Here is a 26393-nt window from a genome sequence, read left to right on the forward strand (position 1 = left end):
AGTTCAGTTTTCTAATTAAGACATATCTTGCTTATTTATTCTGTACAAAGACTATGTGGGAAGTTAAGTATCTGGACAGTTTCTTGGGTGGGCACAGTGACTTGTCTGCCAACCTCACACTGAAGACCAAGCAGTCACTGCTCCCAGCCAAGAAATAATCCATATGCATAACCCCACCACCCACTTTACCACTCTACGTAGCTCAAAGAAATGTAGCTGACAGCCTCGCGACGGCATGAGCTACGTAGCTCAAGCAAAGCTGTCGCATCGCGTACATTCTTCCAACTGCAAACCATGTAAATCCCTGTAAAATATGGAAAAGATCTAGAGCGTGGCTTTGTGAGTGTGGTTTTCCTGGATGACACAGCTAATCCCCAGCACTTTTTGCGTGAGCTAGCTCAAACAAACGTAGCGGACAGCTTCACGAAAGAGTGAGCTACATATCTCAAACGTAGCTGACTACTGATGGGAACCCTACTAAAGTATGACTTTTTTTGGTCTATTTTGAAGCCTTACTATGACCAATTTTATGACATTTTGAGGTCAAAAAATTTTTGGACTTTTTTTTGGCCAATTTTGACTCCTCACTATACTATGACGTTTTTTTGTGACATTTTGAGGTTAAAAAAAAAAAAAGTGACTTTTTTTGGCCGATTTGGACGCCTTACTATACTATGACCATTTTTATGATATTTTGAGGTCAAAAAAAATTTTGACTTTTTTTGCCCGATTTTGACGCCTTACTATACTATGACGTTTTTTATGACTTTTTGAGGTCAAAAAAAATTTTGACTTTTTTTGTCCGAAAAAAACGCCTTACTATACTATGACGTTTTTTATGACTTTTTGAGGTCAAAAAAAATTTTGACTTTTTTTGTCCGAAAAAAACGCCTTACTATACTATGATGTTTTTTATGACTTTTTGAGGTCAAAAAAATTTTGATTTTTTTTGCCCGATTTTGACGCCTTACTATACTATGACGTTTTTTACGACTTTTTGAGGTCAAAAAAATGTTTGACTTTTTTTGCCCGATTTTGACGCCTTACTATACTATGACGTTTTTTATGACATTTTGAGGTCAAAAAATTTTTTGACTTTTTTTGGCCGATTTTGACACCTTACTATACTATGACCATTTTTATGATATTTTGAGGTCAAAAAAATTTTTGACTTTTTTTGGCCGATTTTGACGCCTTACTATACTATGACGTTTTTTATGATATTTTGAGGTCAAAAATTTTTTTGACTTTTTTTGGCCGATTTTGACACCTTACTATACTATGACCATTTTTATGACATTTTGAGGTCAAAAAAATTTTTGACTTTTTTTGGCCGATTTTGACGCCTTACTATACTATGACGTTTTTTATGATATTTTGAGGTCAAAAATTTTTTTGACTTTTTTTGGCAGATTTTGATGCCTTACTATACTATGACCAATTTTATGACATTTTGAGGTCAAAATTTTTTTGACTTTTTTTGGCCGATTTTGACGCCTTACTATACTATGACGTTTTTTCTGACATTTTGAGGTCAAAAAAATTTTTGACTTTTTTTGGCCGATTTTGACGCCTTACTATACTATGACGTTTTTTATGACATTTTGAGGTCAAAAAATGTTTTGACTTTTTTTGGCCGATTTTGACGCCTTACTATACTATGATGTTTTTTATGACATTTTGAGGTCAAAAAAAATTTTGACTTTTTTTGTCCGAAAAAAACGCCTTACTATACTATGACGTTTTTTTATGACTTTTTGAGGTCAAAAAATGTTTTGACTTTTTTTGTCCGAAAAAAACGCCTTACTATACTATGACGTTTTTTATGACTTTTTGAGGTCAAAAAAATTTTTGACTTTTTTTGTCCGAAAAAAACGCCTTACTATACTATGACGTTTTTTATGACTTTTTGAGGTCAAAAAATTTTTTGATTTTTTTTGGCCGATTTTGACGCCTTACTATACTATGACGTTTTTTATGACTTTTTGAGGTCAAAAAAAATTTTGACTTTTTTTGTCCGAAAAAACGCCTTACTATACTATAACGTTTTTTATGACTTTTTGAGGTCAAAAAAAATTTTGACTTTTTTTGCCCGATTTTGACGCCTTACTATACTATGACGTTTTTTATGACTTTTTGAGGTCAAAAAAATTTTTGACTTTTTTTGCCCGATTTTGACGCCTTACTATACTATGACGTTTTTTATGACTTTTTGAGGTGAAAAAATTTTTTGACTTTTTTTGTCCGAAAAAAACGCCTTACTATACTATGACGTTTTTTATGACTTTTTGAGGTGAAAAAAACTTTTTGACTTTTTTTGTCCGAAAAAAACGCCTTACTATACTATGACGTTTTTTATGACTTTTTGAGGTCAAAAAAATGTTTGACTTTTTTTGTCCGATTTTGACGCCTTACTATACTATGACCATTTTTATGACATTTTGAGGTCAAAATTTTTTTTGACTTTTTTTGGCCGATTTTGACGCCTTACTATACTATGATGTTTTTTTATGACATTTTGAGGTCAAAAAAAATTTTGACTTTTTTTGTCCGAAAAAAACGCCTTACTATATTATGACGTTTTTTATGACTTTTTGAGGTCAAAAATTTTTTTGACTTTTTTTGGCCGATTTTGACGCCTTACTATACTATGACGTTTTTTATGACTTTTTAAGGTCAAAAAAAATTTTGACTTTTTTTGCCCGATTTTGATGCCTTACTATACTATGACGTTTTTTATGACTTTTTGAGGTAAAAAAAAATTTTTACTTTTTTTGCCCGATTTTGACGCCTTACTATACCATGACGTTTTTTATGACTTTTTGAGGTCAAAAAAAATTTTGACTTTTTTTGCCCGATTTTGACGCCTTACTATACTATGACGTTTTTTATGACTTTTTGAGGTCAAAAAAAATTTTGACTTTTTTTGTCCGAAAAAAACGCCTTACTATGCTATGACCATTTTTATGATATTTTGAGGTCAAAAAAAATTTTGACTTTTTTTGTCCGAAAAAAACGCCTTACTATACTATGACGTTTTTTATGACTTTTTGAGGTCAAAAAATTTTTTGTCCGAAAAAACGCCTTACTATACTATGACGTTTTTTATGACTTTTTGAGGTCAAAAAAATTTTTGACTTTTTTTGCCCGATTTTGACGCCTTACTATACTATGACCATTTTTATGACATTTTGAGGTCAAAATTTTTTTTGACTTTTTTTGGCCGATTTTGACGCCTTACTATACTATGATGTTTTTTTATGACATTTTGAGGTCAAAAAAAATTTTGACTTTTTTTGCCCGATTTTGACGCCTTACTATACTATGACGTTTTTTATGACTTTTTGAGGTCAAAAAAAATTTTGACTTTTTTTGTCCGAAAAAAACGCCTTACTATACTATGACGTTTTTTATGACTTTTTGAGGTCAAAAAATTTTTTGACTTTTTTTGTCCGAAAAAACGCCTTACTATACTATGACGTTTTTTATGACTTTTTGAGGTCAAAAAAAAATTTGACTTTTTTTGTCCGAAAAAAACGGCTTACTATACTATGATGTTTTTTATGACTTTTTGAGGTAAAAAAAATTTTTGACTTTTTTTGCCCGATTTTGACGCCTTACTATACTATGACGTTTTTTATGACTTTTTGAGGTCAAAAAATTTTTTGACTTTTTTTGTCCGAAAAAACGCCTTACTATACTATGACGTTTTTTATGACTTTTTGAGGTCAAAAAAAAATTTGACTTTTTTTGTCCGAAAAAAACGGCTTACTATACTATGATGTTTTTTATGACTTTTTGAGGTAAAAAAAATTTTTGACTTTTTTTGCCCGATTTTGACGCCTTACTATACTATGACGTTTTTTATGACTTTTTGAGGTCAAAAAATTTTTTGACTTTTTTTGGCCGATTTTGACGCCTTACTATACTATGACGTTTTTTATGACTTTTTGAGGTCAAAAAAAATTTTGACTTTTTTTGTCCGAAAAAAACGCCTTACTATACTATGACGTTTTCTATGACTTTTTGAGGTCAAAAAAAATTTTGACTTTTTTTGTCCGAAAAAAACGCCTTACTATACTATGACGTTTTTTATGACTTTTTGAGGTCAAAAAAAATTTTGACTTTTTTTGCCCGATTTTGACGCCTTACTATACCATGACGTTTTTTATGACTTTTTGAGGTCAAAAAAATTTTTGACTTTTTTTGCCCGATTTTGACGCCTTACTATACTATGACGTTTTTTATGACTTTTTGAGGTCAAAAAAAATTTTGACTTTTTTTGTCCGAAAAAAACGCCTTACTATACTATGACCATTTTTATGATATTTTGAGGTCAAAAAAATTTTTGACTTTTTTTGGCCGATTTTGACGCCTTACTATACTATGATGTTTTTTATGACATTTTGAGGTCAAAAATTTTTTTGCCTTTTTTTGGCCGATTTTGACACCTTACTATACTATGACCATTTTTATGATATTTTGAGGTCAAAAAATTTTTTGACTTTTTTTGGCCGATTTTGACGCCTTACTATACTATGACGTTTTTTATGACATTTTGAGATCAAAAATTTTTTTGACTTTTTTTGGCCGATTTTGATGCCTTACTATACTATGACCAATTTTATGACATTTTGAGGTCAAAATTTTTTTGACTTTTTTTGGCCGATTTTGACGCCTTACTATACTATGACGTTTTTTCTGACATTTTGAGGTCAAAAAAATTTTTTGACTTTTTTTGGCCGATTTTGACGCCTTACTATACTATGACGTTTTTTATGACATTTTGAGGTCAAAAAATGTTTTGACTTTTTTTGGCCGATTTTGACGCCTTACTATACTATGACGTTTTTTATGACTTTTTGAGGTCAAAAAAATTTTTGACTTTTTTTGTCCGAAAAAAAACGCCTTACTATACTATGACGTTTTTTATGACTTTTTGAGGTCAAAAAAAATTTTGACTTTTTTTGTCCGAAAAAAACGCCTTACTATACTATGACGTTTTTTATGACTTTTTGAGGTCAAAAAAAATTTTGACTTTTTTTGTCCGAAAAAAACGCCTTACTATACTATGACGTTTTTTATGACTTTTTGAGGTCAAAAAATTTTTGACTTTTTTTGTCCGAAAAAAACGCCTTACTATACTATGACGTTTTTTATGACTTTTTGAGGTCAAAAAAAATTTTGACTTTTTTTCCCCGATTCTGACGCCTTACTATACTATGACGTTTTTTATGACTTCTTGAGGTCAAAAATTTTTTTGACTTTTTTTGGCCGATTTTGACGCCTTACTATACTATGACGTTTTTTATGACTTTTTGAGGTCAAAAAAATTTTTGACTTTTTTTGGCCGATTTTGACGCCTTACTATACTATGACGTTTTTTATGACTTTTTGAGGTCAAAAAAAATTTTGACTTTTTTTGCCCGATTTTGACGCCTTACTATACTATGACGTTTTTTATGACTTTTTGAGGTCAAAAAAATTTTTGACTTTTTTTGTCCGAAAAAAACCCCTTACTATACTATGACGTTTTTTATGACTTTTTGAGGTCAAAATTTTTTTTGACTTTTTTTGGCCGATTTTGACGCCTTACTATACTATGACGTTTTTTATGACTTTTTGAGGTCAAAAAATTTTTTGACTTTTTTTGTCCGATTTTGACGCCTTACTATACCATGACCATTTTTATGACTTTTTGAGGTCAAAAAATTTTTTGACTTTTTTTGGCCGATTTTGACGCCTTACTATACTATGACGTTTTTTATGACTTTTTGAGGTCAAAAAAATTTTTGACTTTTTTTGCCCGATTTTGACGCCTTACTATACTATGACGTTTTTTATGACTTTTTGAGGTCAAAAAAAATTTTGACTTTTTTTGTCCGATTTTGACGCCTTACTATACTATGACGTTTTTTATGACTTTTTGAGGTCAAAAAAAATTTTGACTTTTTTTTCCCGATTCTGACGCCTTACTATACTATGACGTTTTTTATGACTTTTTGAGGTCAAAAAAATTTTTGACTTTTTTTGGCCGATTTTGACGCCTTACTATACTATGACGTTTTTTATGACTTTTTGAGGTCAAAAAAAATTTTGACTTTTTTTGCCCGATTTTGACGCCTTACTATACTATGACGTTTTTTATGACTTTTTGAGGTCAAAAAAAATTTTGACTTTTTTTGTCCGAAAAAAACGCCTTACTATACTATGACGTTTTTTATGACTTTTTGAGGTCAAAAAATTTTTTGACTTTTTTTGTCCGAAAAAAACGCCTTACTATACTATGACGTTTTTTATGACTTTTTGAGGTCAAAAAATTTTTTGACTTTTTTTGCCCGATTTTGACGCCTTACTATACTATGACGTTTTTTATGACTTTTTGAGGTAAAAAAATTTTTGACTTTTTTTGGCCGATTTTGACGCCTTACTATACTATGACGTTTTTTATGACTTCTTGAGGTCAAAAAAAATTGTGACTTTTTTTGTCCGAAAAAAACGCCTTACTATACTATGACGTTTTTTATGACTTTTTGAGGTCAAAAAATTTTTTGACTTTTTTTGTCCGAAAAAAACGCCTTACTATACTATGACGTTTTTTATGACTTTTTGAGGTCAAAAAAAAATTTGACTTTTTTTGTCCGAAAAAAACGCCTTACTATACTATGACGTTTTTTATGACTTTTTGAGGTCAAAAAAATTTTTGACTTTTTTTGTCCGAAAAAAACCCCTTACTATACTATGACGTTTTTTATGACTTTTTGAGGTCAAAATTTTTTTTGACTTTTTTATGCCGATTTTGACGCCTTACTATACTATGACGTTTTTTATGACATTTTGAGGTCAAAAAAAATTTTGACTTTTTTTGTCCGAAAAAAACGCCTTACTATACTATGACGTTTTTTATGACTTTTTGAGGTCAAAAAAAATTTTGACTTTTTTTGGCCGATTTTGACGCCTTACTATACTATGACGTTTTTTATGACTTTTTGAGGTCAAAAAAATTTTTGACTTTTTTTGCCCGATTTTGACGCCTTACTATACTATGACGTTTTTTATGACTTTTTGAGGTCAAAAAAAATGTTGACTTTTTTTGTCCGAAAAAAACGCCTTACTATACTATGACGTTTTCTATGACTTTTTGAGGTCAAAAAAATTTTGACTTTTTTTGTCCGAAAAAAACGCCTTACTATACTATGACGTTTTTTATGACTTTTTGAGGTAAAAAAATTTTTTGACTTTTTTTGTCCGATTTTGACGCCTTACTATACTATGACCATTTTTATGACTTTTTGAGGTCAAAAAAATTTTTGACTTTTTTTGGCCGATTTTGACGCCTTACTATACTATGACGTTTTTTATGACTTTTTGAGGTCAAAAAATTTTTTGACTTTTTTTGCCCGATTTTGACGCCTTACTATACTATGACGTTTTGAGGTCAAAAAAAATTTTGACTTTTTTTGCCCGATTTTGACGCCTTACTATACTATGACGTTTTTTATGACTTTTTGAGGTCAAAAAAATTTTTGACTTTTTTTGTCCGAAAAAAACGCTTTACTATACTATGACGTTTTTTATGACTTTTTGAGGTCAAAAAAAATTTTGACTTTTTTTTCCCGATTCTGACGCCTTACTATACTATGACGTTTTTTATGACTTTTTGAGGTCAAAAAAAATTTTGACTTTTTTTGCCCGATTTTGACGCCTTACTATACTATGACGTTTTTTATGACTTTTTGAGGTCAAAAAAAATTTTGACTTTTTTTGTCCGAAAAAAACGCCTTACTATACTATGACGTTTTTTATGACTTTTTGAGGTCAAAAAATTTTTTGACTTTTTTGTCCGAAAAAAACGCCTTACTATACTATGACGTTTTTTATGACTTTTTGGGGTCAAAAAATTTTTTGACTTTTTTTGTCCGATTTTGACGCCTTACTATACTATGACGTTTTTTATGACTTTTTGAAGTCAAAAAAATTTTTGACTTTTTTTGCCCGATTTTGACGCCTTACTATACTATGACGTTTTTTATGACTTTTTGAGGTCAAAAAAAATGTTGACTTTTTTTGTCCGAAAAAAACGCCTTACTATACTATGACGTTTTTTATGACTTTTTTAGGTCAAAAAAAATTTTGACTTTTTTTGTCCGAAAAAAACGCCTTACTATACTATGACGTTTTTTATGACTTTTTGAGGTCAAAAAAATTTTTGACTTTTTTTGTCTGAAAAAAACGCCTTACTATACTATGACGTTTTTTATGACTTTTTGAGGTCAAAAAAAATTTTGACTTTTTTTTCCCGATTCTGACGCCTTACTATACTATGACGTTTTTTATGACTTTTTGAGGTCAAAAAAATTTTTGACTTTTTTTGGCCGATTTTGACGCCTTACTATACTATGACGTTTTTTATGACTTTTTGAGGTCAAAAAAAATTTTGACTTTTTTTGCCCGATTTTGACGCCTTACTATACTATGACGTTTTTTATGACTTTTTGAGGTCAAAAAAAATTTTGACTTTTTTTGTCCGAAAAAAACGCCTTACTATACTATGACGTTTTTTATGACTTTTTGAGGTCAAAAAATTTTTTGACTTTTTTTGTCCGAAAAAAACGCCTTACTATACTATGACGTTTTTTATGACTTTTTGAGGTCAAAAAAAATTTTCACTTTTTTTTCCCGATTCTGACGCCTTACTATACTATGACGTTTTTTATGACTTTTTGAGGTCAAAAAAATTTTTGACTTTTTTTGCCCGATTTTGACGCCTTACTATACTATGACGTTTTTTATGACTTTTTGAGGTCAAAAAAAATTTTGACTTTTTTTGCCCGATTTTGACGCCTTACTATACTATGACGTTTTTTATGACTTTTTGAGGTCAAAAAAAATTTTGACTTTTTTTGTCCGAAAAAAACGCCTTACTATACTATGACGTTTTTTATGACTTTTTGAGGTCAAAAAATTTTTTGACTTTTTTTGTCCGAAAAAAACGCCTTACTATACTATGACGTTTTTTATGACTTTTTGAGGTCAAAAAATTTTTTGACTTTTTTTGCCCGATTTTGACGCCTTACTATACTTTGACGTTTTTTATGACTTTTTGAGGTAAAAAAAATTTTTGACTTTTTTTGGCCGATTTTGACGCCTTACTATACTATGACGTTTTTTATGACTTTTTGAGGTCAAAAAAAATTTTGACTTTTTTTGTCCGAAAAAAACGCCTTACTATACTATGACGTTTTTTATGACTTTTTGAGGTCAAAAAATTTTTTGACTTTTTTTGTCCGAAAAAAACGCCTTACTATACTATGACGTTTTTTATGACTTTTTGAGGTCAAAAAAATTTTTGACTTTTTTTGTCCGAAAAAAACCCCTTACTATACTATGACGTTTTTTATGACTTTTTGAGGTCAAAATTTTTTTTGACTTTTTTTGGCCGATTTTGACGCCTTACTATACTATGACGTTTTTTATGACATTTTGAGGTCAAAAAAAATTTTGACTTTTTTTGTCCGAAAAAAACGCCTTACTATACTATGACGTTTTTTATGACTTTTTGAGGTCAAAAAAAATTTTGACTTTTTTTGGCCGATTTTGACGCCTTACTATACTATGACGTTTTTTATGACTTTTTGAGGTCAAAAAAATTTTTGACTTTTTTTGCCCGATTTTGACGCCTTACTATACTATGACGTTTTTATGACTTTTTGAGGTCAAAAAAAATGTTGACTTTTTTTGTCCGAAAAAAACGCCTTACTATACTATGACGTTTTCTATGACTTTTTGAGGTCAAAAAAAATTTTGACTTTTTTTGTCCGAAAAAAACGCCTTACTATACTATGACGTTTTTTATGACTTTTTGAGGTCAAAAAATTTTTTGACTTTTTTTGTCCGATTTTGACGCCTTACTATACTATGACCATTTTTATGACTTTTTGAGGTCAAAAAAATTTTTGACTTTTTTTGGCCGATTTTGACGCCTTACTATACTATGACGTTTTTTATGACTTTTTGAGGTCAAAAAAATTTTTGACTTTTTTTGCCCGATTTTGACGCCTTACTATACTATGACGTTTTGAGGTCAAAAAAAATTTTGACTTTTTTTGCCCGATTTTGACGCCTTACTATACTATGACGTTTTTTATGATATTTTGAGGTCAAAAAAAATTTTGACTTTTTTTGTCCGAAAAAAACGCTTTACTATACTATGACGTTTTTTATGACTTTTTGAGGTCAAAAAAAATTTTGACTTTTTTTTCCCGATTCTGACGCCTTACTATACTATGACGTTTTTTATGACTTTTTGAGGTCAAAAAAATTTTTGACTTTTTTTGGCCGATTTTGACGCCTTACTATACTATGACGTTTTTTATGACTTTTTGAGGTCAAAAAAAATTTTGACTTTTTTTGCCCGATTTTGACGCCTTACTATACTATGACGTTTTTTATGACTTTTTGAGGTCAAAAAAATTTTTGACTTTTTTTGTCCGAAAAAACGCCTTACTATACTATGACGTTTTTTATGACTTTTTGAGGTCAAAAAATTTTTTGACTTTTTTGTCCGAAAAAAACGCCTTACTATACTATGACGTTTTTTATGACTTTTTGGGGTCAAAAATTTTTTTGACTTTTTTTGTCCGATTTTGACGCCTTACTATACTATGACGTTTTTTATGACTTTTTGAAGTCAAAAAAATTTTTGACTTTTTTTGCCCGATTTTGACGCCTTACTATACTATGACGTTTTTTATGACTTTTTGAGGTCAAAAAAAATGTTGACTTTTTTTGTCCGAAAAAAACGCCTTACTATACTATGACGTTTTTTATGACTTTTTTAGGTCAAAAAAAATTTTGACTTTTTTTGTCCGAAAAAAACGCCTTACTATACTATGACGTTTTTTATGACTTTTTGAGGTCAAAAATTTTTTTGACTTTTTTTGTCCGATTTTGACCCCTTACTATACTATGACGTTTTTATGACTTTTTGAGGTCAAAAAAAATGTTGACTTTTTTTGTCCGAAAAAAACGCCTTACTATACTATGACGTTTTTTATGACTTTTTGAGGTAAAAAAAAACGCCTTACTATACTATGACGTTTTTTATGACTTTTTGAGGTCAAAAATTTTTTTGACTTTTTTTGGTCGATTTTGACGCCTTACTATACTATGACGTTTTTTATGACATTTTGAGGTCAAAAATTTTTTTGACTTTTTTTGGTCGATTTTGACGCCTTACTATACTATGACGTTTTTTATGACATTTTGAGGTCAAAAAATTTTTTGACTTTTTTTGGCCGATTTTGACGCCTTACTATACTATGACGTTTTTTATGACATTTTGAGGTCAAAAAAAATTTTGACTTTTTTTTGCCGATTTCGACGTCTTACTATACTATGATTTTTTTTATGACATTTTGAGGTCAAAAAATTTTTTGACTTTTTTTGGCCGATTTTGACACCTTACTATACTATGACCATTTTTATGATATTTTGAGGTCAAAAAAATTTTTGACTTTTTTTGGCCGATTTTGACACCTTACTATACTATGACCATTTTTATGATATTTTGAGGTCAAAAAAATTTTTGACTTTTTTTGGCCGATTTTGACGCCTTACTATACTATGACGTTTTTTATGACATTTTGAGGTCAACAAATTTTTTGACTTTTTTTGCCCGATTTTGACGCCTTACTATACTATGACGTTTTTTATGACTTTTTGAGGTCAAAAAAAATTTTGACTTTTTTCGGCCGATTTTGACGCCTTACTATACTATGATGTTTTTTATGACATTTTGAGGTCAAAAAAAATTTTGACTTTTTTTGGCCGATTTTGACGCCTTACTATACTATGACCATTTTTATGATATTTTGAGGTCAAAAAAATTTTTGACTTTTTTTGGCAGATTTTGACGCCTTACTATACTATGACGTTTTTTATGACATTTTGAGGTAAAAAAAATTTTTGACTTTTTTTGGTCGATTTTGACGCCTTACTATACTATGACCATTTTTATGACATTTTGAGGTCAAAAAAAATTTTGACTTTTTTTGGCCGATTTTGACGCCTTACTATACTATGACGTTTTTTATGACTTTTTGAGGTCAAGAAATTTTTTGACTTTTTTCGTCCGAAAAAAACGCCTTACTATACTATGACGTTTTTTATGACTTTTTGAGGTCAAAAAAATTTGTGACTTTTTTTGTCCGAAAAAAACCCCTTACTATACTATGACGTTTTTTATGACTTTTTGAGGTCAAAATTTTTTTTGACTTTTTTTGGCCGATTTTGACGCCTTACTATACTATGACGTTTTTTATGACATTTTGAGGTCAAAAAAAATTTTGACTTTTTTTGTCCGAAAAAAACGCCTTACTATACTATGACGTTTTTTATGACTTTTTGAGGTCAAAAAAAATTTTGACTTTTTTTGGCCGATTTTGACGCCTTACTATACTATGACGTTTTTTATGACTTTTTGAGGTCAAAAAAAATTTTGACTTTTTTTGCCCGATTTTGACGCCTTACTATACTATGACGTTTTTTATGACTTTTTGAGGTCAAAAAAAATGTTGACTTTTTTTGTCCGAAAAAAACGCCTTACTATACTATGACGTTTTCTATGACTTTTTGAGGTCAAAAAAAATTTTGACTTTTTTTGTCCGAAAAAAACGCATTACTATACTATGACGTTTTTTATGACTTTTTGAGGTAAAAAAAATTTTTGACTTTTTTTGTCCGATTTTGACGCCTTACTATACCATGACCATTTTTATGACTTTTTGAGGTCAAAAAATTTTTTGACTTTTTTTGGCCGATTTTGACGCCTTACTATACTATGACGTTTTTTATGACTTTTTGAGGTCAAAAAAATTTTTGACTTTTTTTGGCCGAAAAAAACGCCTTACTATACTATGACGTTTTTTATGACTTTTTGAGGTCAAAAAATTTTTTGACTTTTTTTGTCCGAAAAAAACGCCTTACTATACTATGACGTTTTTTATGACTTTTTGAGGTCAAAAAATTTTTTGACTTTTTTTGCCCGATTTTGACGCCTTACTATACTATGACGTTTTTTATGACTTTTTGAGGTAAAAAAATTTTTTGACTTTTTTTGGCCGATTTTGACGCCTTACTATACTATGACGTTTTTTATGACTTCTTGAGGTCAAAAAAAATTGTGACTTTTTTTGTCCGAAAAAAACGCCTTACTATACTATGACGTTTTTTATGACTTTTTGAGGTCAAAAAAAAATTTGACTTTTTTTGTCCGAAAAAAACGCCTTACTATACTATGACGTTTTTTATGACTTTTTGAGGTCAAAAAAATTTTTGACTTTTTTTGTCCGAAAAAAACCCCTTACTATACTATGACGTTTTTTATGACTTTTTGAGGTCAAAATTTTTTTTGACTTTTTTATGCCGATTTTGACGCCTTACTATACTATGACGTTTTTTATGACATTTTGAGGTCAAAAAAAATTTTGACTTTTTTTGTCCGAAAAAAACGCCTTACTATACTATGACGTTTTTTATGACTTTTTGAGGTCAAAAAAAATTTTGACTTTTTTTGGCCGATTTTGACGCCTTACTATACTATGACGTTTTTTATGACTTTTTGAGGTCAAAAAAATTTTTGACTTTTTTTGCCCGATTTTGACGCCTTACTATACTATGACGTTTTTATGACTTTTTGAGGTCAAAAAAAATGTTGACTTTTTTTGTCCGAAAAAAAACGCCTTACTATACTATGACGTTTTCTATGACTTTTTGAGGTCAAAAAAAATTTTGACTTTTTTTGTCCGAAAAAAACGCCTTACTATACTATGACGTTTTTTATGACTTTTTGAGGTCAAAAAATTTTTTGACTTTTTTTGTCCGATTTTGACGCCTTACTATACTATGACCATTTTTATGACTTTTTGAGGTCAAAAAAATTTTTGACTTTTTTTGGCCGATTTTGACGCCTTACTATACTATGACGTTTTGAGGTCAAAAAAAATTTTGACTTTTTTTGCCCGATTTTGACGCCTTACTATACTATGACGTTTTTTATGACTTTTTGAGGTCAAAAAAAATTTTGACTTTTTTTGTCCGAAAAAAACGCTTTACTATACTATGACGTTTTTTATGACTTTTTGAGGTCAAAAAAAATTTTGACTTTTTTTTCCCGATTCTGACGCCTTACTATACTATGACGTTTTTTATGACTTTTTGAGGTCAAAAAAATTTTTGACTTTTTTTGGCCGATTTTGACGCCTTACTATACTATGACGTTTTTTATGACTTTTTGAGGTCAAAAAAAATTTTGACTTTTTTTGCCCGATTTTGACGCCTTACTATACTATGACGTTTTTTATGACTTTTTGAGGTCAAAAAAAATTTTGACTTTTTTTGTCCGAAAAAAACGCCTTACTATACTATGACGTTTTTTATGACTTTTTGAGGTCAAAAAATTTTTTGACTTTTTTGTCCGAAAAAAACGCCTTACTATACTATGACGTTTTTTATGACTTTTTGGGGTCAAAAAATTTTTTGACTTTTTTTGTCCCATTTTGACGCCTTACTATACTATGACGTTTTTTATGACTTTTTGAAGTCAAAAAAATTTTTGACTTTTTTTGCCCGATTTTGACGCCTTACTATACTATGACGTTTTTTATGACTTTTTGAGGTCAAAAAAAATGTTGACTTTTTTTGTCCGAAAAAAACGCCTTACTATACTATGACGTTTTTTATGACTTTTTTAGGTCAAAAAAAATTTTGACTTTTTTTGTCCGAAAAAAAACGCCTTACTATACTATGACGTTTTTTATGACTTTTTGAGGTCAAAAATTTTTTTGACTTTTTTTGTCCGATTTTGACCCCTTACTATACTATGACGTTTTTTATGACTTTTTGAGGTCAAAAAAAAATGTTGACTTTTTTTGTCCGAAAAAAACGCCTTACTATACTATGACGTTTTTTATGACTTTTTGAGGTCAAAAAAATTTTTGACTTTTTTTGTCTGAAAAAAAACGCCTTACTATACTATGACGTTTTTTATGACATTTTGAGGTCAAAAATTTTTTTGACTTTTTTTGGTCGATTTTGACGCCTTACTATACTATGACGTTTTTTATGACATTTTGAGGTCAAAAAATTTTTTGACTTTTTTTGGCCGATTTTGACGCCTTACTATACTATGACGTTTTTTATGACATTTTGAGGTCAAAAAAAATTTTGACTTTTTTTTGCCGATTTCGACGTCTTACTATACTATGATTTTTTTTATGACATTTTGAGGTCAAAAAATTTTTTGACTTTTTTTGGCCGATTTTGACACCTTACTATACTATGACCATTTTTATGATATTTTGAGGTCAAAAAAATTTTTGACTTTTTTTGGCCGATTTTGACACCTTACTATACTATGACCATTTTTATGATATTTTGAGGTCAAAAAAATTTTTTGACTTTTTTTGGCCGATTTTGACGCCTTACTATACTATGACGTTTTTTATGACATTTTGAGGTCAACAAATTTTTTGACTTTTTTTGCCCGATTTTGACGCCTTACTATACTATGACGTTTTTTATGACTTTTTGAGGTCAAAAAAAATTTTGACTTTTTTCGGCCGATTTTGACGCCTTACTATACTATGATGTTTTTTATGACATTTTGAGGTCAAAAAAAATTTTGACTTTTTTTGGCCGATTTTGACGCCTTACTATACTATGACCATTTTTATGATATTTTGAGGTCAAAAAAATTTTTGACTTTTTTTGGCAGATTTTGACGCCTTACTATACTATGACGTTTTTTATGACATTTTGAGGTAAAAAAAATTTTTGACTTTTTTTGGTCGATTTTGACGCCTTACTATACTATGACCATTTTTATGACATTTTGAGGTCAAAAAAAATTTTGACTTTTTTTGGCCGATTTTGACGCCTTACTATACTATGACGTTTTTTATGACTTTTTGAGGTCAAAAATTTTTTTGACTTTTTTTGGCCGATTTTGATGCCTTACTATACTATGACGTTTTTTATGACATTTTGAGGTCAAAAAAATTTTTGACTTTTTTTGGCCGATTTTGACGCCTTACTATACTATGACCATTTTTATGATATTTTGAGGTCAAAAAAAATTTTGACTTTTTTTGGCAGATTTTGACGCCTTACTATACTATGACGTTTTTTATGACATTTTGAGGTCAAAAAAAATTTTGACTTTTTTTGGTCGATTTTGACGCCTTACTATACTATGACCATTTTTATGACATTTTGAGGTCAAAAAAAATTTTGACTTTTTTTGGCCGATTTTGACGCCTTACTATACTATGACGTTTTTTATGACATTTTGAGGTCAAAAATTTTTTTGACTTTTTTTGGCCGATTTTGACGCCTTACTATACTATGACCATTTTTATGACATTTTGAGGTCAAAAATTTTTTTGACTTTTTTTGGCCGATTTTGACGCCTTACTATACTATGACGTTTTTTATGACATTTTGAGGTCAAAAAAAATTTTGACTTTTTTTGGCCGATTTTGACGCCTTACTATACTATGACCATTTTTATGATATTTTGAGGTCAAAAAAAATTTTGACTTTTTTTGGCCGATTTTGACGCCTTACTATACTATGACCATTTTTATGACATTTTGAGGTCAAAAAAAATTTTGACTTTTTTTGGCCGATTTTGACGCCTTACTATACTATGACGTTTTTTATGACATTTTGAGGTCAAAAATTTTTTTGACTTTTTTTGGCCGATTTTGACGCCTTACTATACTATGACCATTTTTATGACATTTTGAGGTCAAAAATTTTTTTGACTTTTTTTGGCCGATTTTGACGCCTTACTATACTATGACGTTTTTTATGACATTTTGAGGTCAAAAAAAATTTTGACTTTTTTTGGCCGATTTTGACGCCTTACTATACTATGACCATTTTTATGATATTTTGAGGTCAAAAAAAATTTTGACTTTTTTTGGCCGATTTTGACGCCTTACTATACTATGACGTTTTTTATGACATTTTGAGGTCAAAAATTTTTTTGACTTTTTTTGGCTGATTTTGATGCCTTACTATACTATGACCATTTTTATGACATTTTGAGGTCAAAAAATTTTTTGACTTTTTTTGGCCGATTTTGACGCCTTACTATACTATGACGTTTTTTCACATTTTGAGGCTAAAAAAAAAAGATCATTTTTCTCATCTAACCAAGAAAGCAAATAAGCACATCCCAAAATGTCGAACTGTGCCTTTAAATGTGTCTTTTTTCTTTTTCCCTCATTCAGGATGATCCAGGAGCCGACAAAGAGAACTCCATGCTTCCTCCCAGTGGCGTTGTTCCCTCCACAAAGGCCAGTGAGGAAAACGTGATCCACAACCCGTACCTCCGGCCGGTCAAGAAACCCAAGGTGAGGAGCAGGAAGAAATGAGTCGGGACACCTGAACCAACAGTGCTCGGTGCTTTCAGCAGTCCGGTCAGCGATTCCCTACACTGAGAGGAGCGGCCCGGTGTTGAAGCCTGCTGCGTTAGCCAGGACCAGCGGCTACTTCTCGTCAAAGCAGGGACCAGTGCTACTGTTCACTTTGGCATACTGACTGACTTCTATTGACGTTTTTTTGTATTAACAGTAATTTTTTTTCAGGAGGCACTCACTTTGTTTAAAATTTGTGACATAATTTTGTAAGCAACATCATTGTGTAATATACAAACACAGGAATCCAGTCATTTTGAGAATAAAGAAAAATATGTTTATTTTAAACTCTTAGATATACAACTTTTCTTGGTTTCTGTTTTAGTCTGGAATATAAAACTGTTTCGTTGATGGTAGGAAGAATGAGGAAAATAATGGGATACATTCTGGTGTCAGTGTCATGATGGATTTCCATCCATCAGCTTTAGAGTTAATAGTACAAACTCAGGTAGGCCACTCTGCTCCTCTCCTTCAGGAACGCCTTTTCACTGTTTAGCTGAAGGGGAAAAAAACAAGAGCATTAGCCAGGCTGCAGTTTGTGGCACTGTTTAACTGTACTGCATTATACAGACAGGTGTGTAGCCTCATTCATGTAGACAGGGGTTGGACAAAATAATAGCAATATTATATAACACCTTCCAGTATACAGCAATACAATTCAACAGCACCCACGAACTGAAGTCTCCAAAACGATCATACAGTTGAATCAACACCTTTAAAACAGTTTCAACAAAAACTGACAATAATCTTCTTTATTATCGTGACAATAATTTTACTTTTCACTGAAATGATTGTGAGGGAAGCAGTAGGAAAATGGCATTACTGTTTGAAAGTAATCTGTGTCTGCTTGTGTTTGATTGGCCACCACAGTTCTCCCTGCCTGTTTTCACTCTGGTCTAATAAAGCTTCAGCATTTTCTAATTAACACATTATATCTTGCTTATTTAATCTGTACAAAGACTATGTGGGAAGTTAAGTGTCTGGACAGTTTCTTGGCTGGGCACAGTGACTTGTCTGGCAACCTCACATTGAAGACAAGACTCCAGGCAGTCACTGCTCCCAGCCAAGAAATAATCCATACACATAACCCAGCCACCCACTTTAAACCACAACTCTATAATTATCACACTTTGGTTTTTTGTATGGATTAAACAAAGAAGTAAAGTGTTAATTTGTTTGTTTTAGAGGTGCTGCTAGGTGAATTCTTTTACCTTTGAAATGACAAGAGTTAGACTACGACAACCAGCTGCTGACTACAGCTTCCTATTTAACAGACAGCTATGACAGTGGTGTCTGTCTTCTTATCTATTTCTCTGCAAGAAAGCAAATAAAAATAGTTCACAAACTAGTTGAAATGTTCCTTTAAGAAAGCCAGGATCAATCATAAATCCTGTCTCTATGAAAATAAGAAAAACATTTTTAATCCCAGCATTTAACTAACTTCTGATCAGGTCATTGAACCAGCCCGCACTCAGCCTGCTTTTTTTCCCCCCAGAAAACGGCTTCTTCTTTTTAGTTTTCTATCTTGTAATGGAAATGTTTCTTTGTATAATCTGGCTGCCCGTTTCGGTTTGTTTTATATTTGGGAGCCAAGACATTAAGGGCTAAGTTCACAGAACGGGGCTTGCTTCACTCACCTTCACCCTGAGTGACTTCTTCTCCGGCTGAGGCAGTCTGGTCCAGTCTGGACTCCCAAAGCACATCGGCCATCTCACTTTCCTGTTTGTCACTGTATCATGAGCGTAGGTCCCAGGGCTGCATCACAAAATAACATCTGTCAGCTCAGTTCAGTTCAGCCATGTTAGAATGTGTGTCTGTGTTTCTCTGTGTCTTACCCCGGACTGTTGTCAGCTGTACGTGAAATGGTTTTGAACCTCTGTGTAGCTGAGTTGAAAGGTGTTTTTCCAGGCGGCGGGATTCTGGACTGGCTCTGATCCTGCTGGTACTGCTGTGGTGAAGGGGTCACGGTCTGGTAAAAGAGATAAAGATATTCTTAAATTACACCTGACATGTCCAGTGACTGTCAACATTTCTTGTTTGAAGGTCACAGAGCTCAGTTAAGAGACACAAAATAACCACAAAGCCATGCAAAATGACCATAAAGAGACTACAAATATCTCTCTCAGTCTGGGGGTACAATATAGAAGACATGGGGGCCCTTTTCTCATGGTCTGTCCCTGCTCCCAGTTTATGACAAGAGCCACAGATGTGTCAACAAACTGTGGGCAGAATAGCCGCAAATGCACCGTTTAAAACCCAATATTAAGACCAATACAATCCATTCAGTTAATTTCAGAGGGTTATACATGGTTTGTACTTGGTAACAAACTGCTACACATACAGAACAAAGCAAAAGTAGATAATTGAGGCTGTTTATTTGGTGTGACAACAACAGCAGTTACAGATTCAAACTCTTAAGCCAAAGCCCAGATAACCCCAATGACATCATCTGTTTTGTTTTTATTTCGGACTTTGAAAATATCCTTCAAAATTAAACTTCATGTGCAAAATACCTTGCTACAAGGCTGAAAGCGCGCTGCAGTCCTCGCAGAGACATCATGTCCTTTCTTACTCTCCACTGTCTTCTGTAAGTTCCAGGCTATGGTGCCAAACTGTGAGGAAAGCGGAAGAAAAGATTAGTCTTCCTGTTATATAATGCGCACTATGACCACCAGCAAATTAAGGTTTGAAGCACATGGATTTCGGTATGACAAATATAACAAAAACAAACAACAACAAAAATTATATCCCCAGCCTAGTGTGTATGTGAGGAGACCAACCTCGTGGTTGTCATAGCAGCCAGGGCCGAGATGTGGCGCTTCCTGCCGTGACATTTGGTTTCCCAGCCGATCTGGTGCATAATGGCGGGGAAAGAGTTTCCTCTCCTGGGAGCTGCCAAAAAATACTCCCTGCACAGGAGCTGCTGACATTTGGGAAAACAACTTGTGGCCAAGCAAGTAAAGTAAAACGTGTAAAACGGTCGCACACAGTTAACGTCGTCTCGAGCCGCCGTGACAGGCGTTGTGTTTTGACTTGTAACGATGGCAACAGAGCTGGCGCATTAATTATGCAAATTACCGACGTTTCCATGTTGACGTTTATTATATATATATATATATATATTTTTTTTTTTTTTTCTTTTCTTTGTTTTGATTGTTTTAGTAATTAAAACAGTAAGTTACATAAAGCTGAAACGATTAATTGATGCTGAAAGACAACATATTGACAACCATTACATCTTTCAGTCCATTTAGATTTTCACTCCATCCTCATAAGGGTGAGGGTCTGATAAAAATATTTGAGTAGTTGTTGAGGGAATCTTTCACTTTTTTTTTATTTTTTGACATTTTCTCAGCAAATTTATGAATCGATTTTAAAAAAATTGGTAGATTATTCTAATCAAATCGCAGCTGTAAAACTATTAAATATTAGATAATTAGATAATAGATATCTTTATTTGCAATTAAAGACAATTCACTGTACACATGTCAATTGCACATCTGTTAGTTTGACAAAAGCAGAACTGAGGCACTGTCATTAAAGTGGTTGAGGAACCTGAAGCAAAGGGTAAACTTTAAGATCAGGTTAAACAACTAGAGTCTTTTTTTCTTACATAAATAACTTACCGGTGAAGAAAACATGCAAATACAGTGGTGTATGTCTGTGATTTAACCATGATTAAAAACAGAACTAAGCCCATGAGGAAGCACTAGCATACGTCTGTAAGGCAATTTCAAAACAGCAACATTTCAGAAATTTCACAAACTTCACAATCAAATTTATATACAGGCACTTTTCTTAACCAGTAGTCTTAAATTACTTTACTTATTACTTATTACTTAAATTACAGTTGAGTTGGAAAAAAAAAAAAAGAAAAAGAAAGAATTGAGGTCTGAAAAGGTCCTACAGCATCCAGTGATCACATTCATGTTGGCACAGAAGGCACTCTCCACTGTGTCTGGCCAACAGTGGCACAACAACACCTTTTAGCACATGCACTTGACATCAACTCATATGAACATAAAGGTGCATCCATTTTGGCACTTGCAAATGTGGGAAGATGAAAAGGAACACACCCTGCAAGAGAATGGTATCCCCAAATAAAACTGTGGAAGGATTCAGGAAGGAAAGCTATAGGAGAGAATGTCAGAGGAAAAGACGATCTGCCTGACAAATATCTTCGAAGAAAAAGACCCACACGTACAGAAGCTATTTGGCAAAGAGGGACTCTCCCAGGTCCACCACCTACCACGAGGCACTGAAAGACTGAGGCATGGGGGTGTGTTTTAGGAGTGCTTCACTCCGACTGGGGCACTGAAATCGAAGGGCCTTTGGGGTCGTCGAATCGATCCATGGTGTTTAGCTGCATGATCATGTGCAGACCGTACACAAAAATCAACAGCATGAGCAGTGAGGTCAGCAGCCCCATCCAAATCCCTGGGGTGAAGAACCCTGCACAGTCACTGGCATAGGAGAAGTTTGTTCCATTTGCCAACCCGAAGCCCTGAATCTGTGTCGTAACAAAAAAAAAAACAGAAAACACATGAAACATTCAAAAACCATACCTGATTATTTAAAAAGACTCTCCAACCAAACAGGACTTGAGACATTACTGCAGGAATTTTCAATTGCAGAGTGGAAAGTGAAGCATAATAGCTGTACCTGGAAGTCAATAAAATTGAGCCTCCACTGAGATGTGTTTTGGTTGGTGTTGTTTGGCACGAGCAGAGCGTCCTGGAAGCTGCTGACAGACTGGCAGTGGAAGGAATATTCTGCAGGGGCATAGATGCCGCGGCTCCCAATGAAAGACGCAGTTAGATTGCTGACCTGCAGCTGCACGGTGTCCAGGGTGAACCAGTTCCGTGCTGACACACGATAGAACCGCTGACTCATGGCAAAACTGGGGATCAACAAAGTAATGCTCAGTATCTTACATGGCCTGTATTCATAGCTAGAACTGTGACAAATGTTTACTACTCTTATTAATTAATTTATGTTTTAATGATTCAATAAATTATAATGCTGTCTTTAGAATTTTAAGCCATGACACTCAACAAATGACACTGCCTTAACACACTTATACGGAACTGATGTAATAATGAATATGAGCGAAATTAGTTTACTGGGTCAATTACACTGAAAAATAGGGTAAAAAAAAGATGCACGGGCCAACACACTGATTTTTCTTAAAACGTATTTTCTCAGTCTCTTACTGTGAGTGAACGGGTCATACATGAACATGTGCTCAACCAGGAACGAGCAATATTTGAATGCAAATCTGATAACACTTTGGTTGTTTGGTCCCTGTCAATCAAATTTGTTAAAACCATATCCACAGTTTTGATGAAACAAATTTGCTGTTTCGAGTGTTAAACACTTAATAAATAAAATCTAAGGATGTTGCTTCTTGTTACATATTACTACTGCTCTGCACTGCCATAATTCTGTTTTTATGTTTACATACATGTATCACCAGTCACTTTCTCTACAAAGACTCAAGCACCTTTTGTATATAGTATATAATATTTATAATCTGAGTACTTTTGCCTTTGTTTTTCTCCATTGTGTTTTGGATTGTATATTGTTTATACAATCTTATTTTTATATTTTTATATTTTTTTTTTTTACTGCCGTTTCTACCTTTTTCTATATGCTGCTGTAACAATTGAATTTCCCCGTTGTGGGATGAATAAAGTCTATCTTATCTCTTATCTTATCTTAAGTCACAAATAATCTAATAGACAAATGTGTAAGATTTGAGGCCTTATATATATCAGAGAACAGCTATATGGCAACAAGGGACTCACCTTAGTGTAAAGCCTGATGGATAACTGAGGACAAGTCTAAAGAAAGAAAGGAATACATTCACACAATCAATCACAGAAAAAAAAAAACACTCAAATGCTGGACAATTTTTTTGAAATAATGAAAGGCCATCTCACCGTGAGTTACTGGTGTTACACATGGATCCTGTCAAGGAAGGTGTCTGCTCAGCCAGGTCAATCCACGGTGAAGTCCCTGAGAGGCTGACACTGAGATTCTGAGCCCAAAGCATTATGCAAGGGTTGCCAGATACATTAAACATGATGGGCGGTTTGACATCGGGCAAAACTGCCTGGAGCAAGGACCGGCCCACAGACTGGTCAGACACAGATGTCTCTGAAATCACCTGCAGAGATAAAAATTAAAAGTCTTCATATGACATGTGTCTTCAAATGACTTTTTACTGTACAGTTCTGGTAGATTATGTGCTGACTGTTATGTGTGAGAATATCTTACTCGTGATGGCTGGAGTCCTGTGTATATCGCAGTGTATGGCACATTTTTGGCTTTCATGACACTAAGAACATTCCCAATAACCTTATCTGTTGAAAGCAAAATACACTTGAGTTACACACTGGCAACAACTACCACTATACAGTGCTTAGAATTTGACACTACAAAGTTCCTGAATAGTTAACACTTACCATTTTCATGCAGGACTTCCTTGCAAGATGTGGGCAAGCTATTAAAAAAAAAAAAGAAAAGTTAATTTTCTTCGTGTCTGGTTAACAATAGAAAACAATGATATTTACTACTGCAGAGAACAAACGTCTCACCCAGTACAATAGGGCAGATTGATGAGCAACAGATTGCTGATAGATGTGTTGATGCTCAGGTGTGACAGAGTGTCTGCATCTACAAGCAGAGGCGAGACACCGAGTTTCTCCTGCAACAGAGCCGGGATGGCAGAGGAGCCCGACCACTCTAAGGCTGGAAGTGTGACTGAAGATGAAGAAGACTGAAGTGTAGCCTGGAAAGGAGTGAGTGGAAAGAATTATCTGGTCTTATTAGTCTGACAAACTCAAGTTCATTTAGGACTTATGCATATGTTGTAAAAACCTACCTCAAGGTTTTGAAAGGCACTATCCTGTTTGTTTCCAAACACTCCACCAAAGACTGTGAAGTCATCTTTGCTTAACTGAAGACAAATAAGGACAATAAAAAAATATGACGATTCCCCTACAGACAAGTAGAAACAGAACGGTATCTGGAAACAGTTTATCAGACAGGAGAACAGACAGAGTCAGAGAACAAACATGAGAAATGGATGTGTTGTAGAGGAACTGTGAAATGGGAAGTAATTCCAAACCTGTCACACCAGAATGAGAAGACTGTTACACAGTGTCTCATGGCACTGCAGCACAGCTACAAATGACTCATTACTGCCCTGTTTTACACAGCTTACATTTTCAAGGACAAGCTCTCTAATAGATAAAAACTGAAATCTATGAAAATCTCACAGAAATCTTTGATTGTACAGGTTGAATCCTCCTCAACACTTTTCATCCTTTTGCTCAAATCGGTTTCGTGACATTCTGTAACCATGTTTACTACAGAGCAGGAATACAGTTTTCATGTCTCAGGGACCGACCTTGTCCTGCAGAAACAGCAGCACAGTGTGGGGGCCAGAGCTAAAGGCAACGGTCAGGTAAGCAGCCAACTGGTCAACGGAGGTGATGTGACCAGCTGCAGATGAGGCCAGTGGTGGTAGGCTAAAAGTGCAGGGAAGATAAAGAAAATATACATATTTATATACACATAAACATCACATTGACAGTTACAGTTGGGGTCTCCTACCCCAAAGACAAAAGAATAAAGTTGACACAATATTATTCAATACAGCAAATCTGTTGGAGACACAATTGGAGAAATCTTCCTGTCACGCCACAGCATTTCATCTACTTCATATCTGTTTTTTACTCTTAAATGGCCCCAAAACATTTTGACACAGTTTAACACTCATGTAGTTGTGATGTCTCCATGTCTTTGTCCTCCCTTTATCTCTTCCCCACCACACACCAAACAATTTAACACTCTCACTTCTATGTAAACAGGCTGTTGTCTCACTGATGTTTGCTCTAAATGGGAGTAAATATGTTTTGGGTAATGATAAAACATGAGCTGCACCAACAAAATCTGCATCCATAGGTTTCTGACTGTCACTGTGCAGCTTGTTCCTTTACTGTAATCACATTTAGAGCGACAGTTGTATAAAATATAAAAATTAAAGCAGTCATATCACTGTGACAAATGCAATGTCTCCTCAGTTGTGGACTAATGCATTGCATCAGTTATTCCATATAATTTACATTCTTAACAATACAGAAAAACCTCTTGGCACAGTGAAACCCTGAAGTAGGCTGTGTCCTCCCTCTGACCCCAACCACTACATACAGTTGTGTATTTCCACATTTAGTTTCAGGACCCATCTTGTCTCTGTCTGTACATGAAGATTTCCCAGATATTAGTTCTCTTTATGAAACAGAAACATTTATGTTTGAAAGAATATGGCAGCTGGTTGGAATATTTTGCAAGTTTAGGTTTTCACAGTGAGCATACTGATCAACATATCTGAGAGTTATACAGACCATCTCTAAGTGATTCACACTATTACATTTAAATTCTGTATGTTAGCAGGAAGAAATGCATAAAGATGTTGAGAGAAAATAAACCGCTGATTTTTAACCTGCGACTTTGCCAAAGCAACTCAGAGAAAATGTAAGCCTTCTGAACTGAAACAACATCATATCATTTCTCTGTTGTTTTTTGCTTGTTCGTTTTGCTTACTTTAAGCAACGGCTTTTGGTTAAGTGGCCCAGTTAGCCTTGTCTGGTTAAAAGTTAGCTACAAGTGTTAGCATTAGCACCCGGCCAGAGTTGACCACCAGAGCGTCTTATTTGGCAAATAAAAAAAAAAGGAAAATGAAAATTACCCGTCAGTGGACCACATTAGAAGTGGCACTTGAGCAGTGCAGTTCCCCGTGCAGAAAAAAGCGAGGAAAATGGCAATAAACGCCGGCAGTCGCGCTTCACTGGAGCCCCTCGATCCTGCCATTTTCGTTGAGTTTTTCCGCAAAGCTGTGGTCAC

At 33.1% G+C, this 26393-nt stretch overlaps 2 protein-coding genes across 2 annotated transcripts; both read right to left on the bottom strand.

The window, feature by feature from the left end:
* Positions 1-17781: 17781 nt before the first annotated feature.
* Positions 17782-21295, bottom strand: LOC121194411 (protein pitchfork-like). Its single transcript, XM_041057291.1, has 5 exons — positions 20264-21295; positions 19997-20095; positions 19319-19452; positions 19121-19238; positions 17782-17979 (listed from the first exon to the last, which is right to left on the bottom strand). Exons 1-5 carry the CDS (start codon positions 20411-20413, stop codon positions 17914-17916), a joined length of 567 nt encoding a protein of 188 aa, XP_040913225.1. The 5' UTR covers positions 20414-21295; the 3' UTR covers positions 17782-17913.
* A 26-nt stretch (positions 21296-21321) lies between these two features.
* On the bottom strand, positions 21322-26393 carry LOC121194294 (V-type proton ATPase subunit S1-like). The gene is made up of 10 exons (XM_041057084.1): positions 26239-26393; positions 24898-25018; positions 24370-24444; positions 24083-24276; positions 23951-23988; positions 23763-23848; positions 23426-23652; positions 23291-23326; positions 22146-22383; positions 21322-21993 (listed from the first exon to the last, which is right to left on the bottom strand). Exons 1-10 carry the CDS (start codon positions 26358-26360, stop codon positions 21781-21783), a joined length of 1350 nt encoding a protein of 449 aa, XP_040913018.1. The 5' UTR covers positions 26361-26393; the 3' UTR covers positions 21322-21780.

Source organism: Toxotes jaculatrix, chromosome 2, assembly GCF_017976425.1.
Source record: "Toxotes jaculatrix isolate fToxJac2 chromosome 2, fToxJac2.pri, whole genome shotgun sequence".
In the NCBI taxonomy this organism is placed as follows: Eukaryota; Metazoa; Chordata; class Actinopteri; family Toxotidae; genus Toxotes; species Toxotes jaculatrix.

Bases quoted from the DNA above. Each gene is read 5' to 3' on its own strand.
- LOC121194411 (XM_041057291.1), bottom strand. From the start codon at position 20,413: ATGTCAGCAGCTCCTGTGCAGGGAGTATTTTTTGGCAGCTCCCAGGAG. The intron at 20,096-20,263 runs GTTGGTCTCCTC...CTTTCCTCACAG, and splicing joins GCTGCTATGACAACCACGAG to TTTGGCACCATAGCCTGGAA. The intron at 17,980-19,120 runs GTGAGTGAAGCA...TTTCCCCTTCAG, and splicing joins AGAAGTCACTCAGGGTGAAG to CTAAACAGTGAAAAGGCGTT.
- LOC121194294 (XM_041057084.1), bottom strand. From the start codon at position 26,360: ATGGCAGGATCGAGGGGCTCCAGTGAAGCGCGACTGCCGGCGTTTATT. The intron at 24,277-24,369 runs GTAGGTTTTTAC...ACTCCTTTCCAG, and splicing joins GTGCCTTTCAAAACCTTGAG to GCTACACTTCAGTCTTCTTC. The intron at 23,849-23,950 runs GTAAGTGTTAAC...TGCTTTCAACAG, and splicing joins GGAAGTCCTGCATGAAAATG to ATAAGGTTATTGGGAATGTT.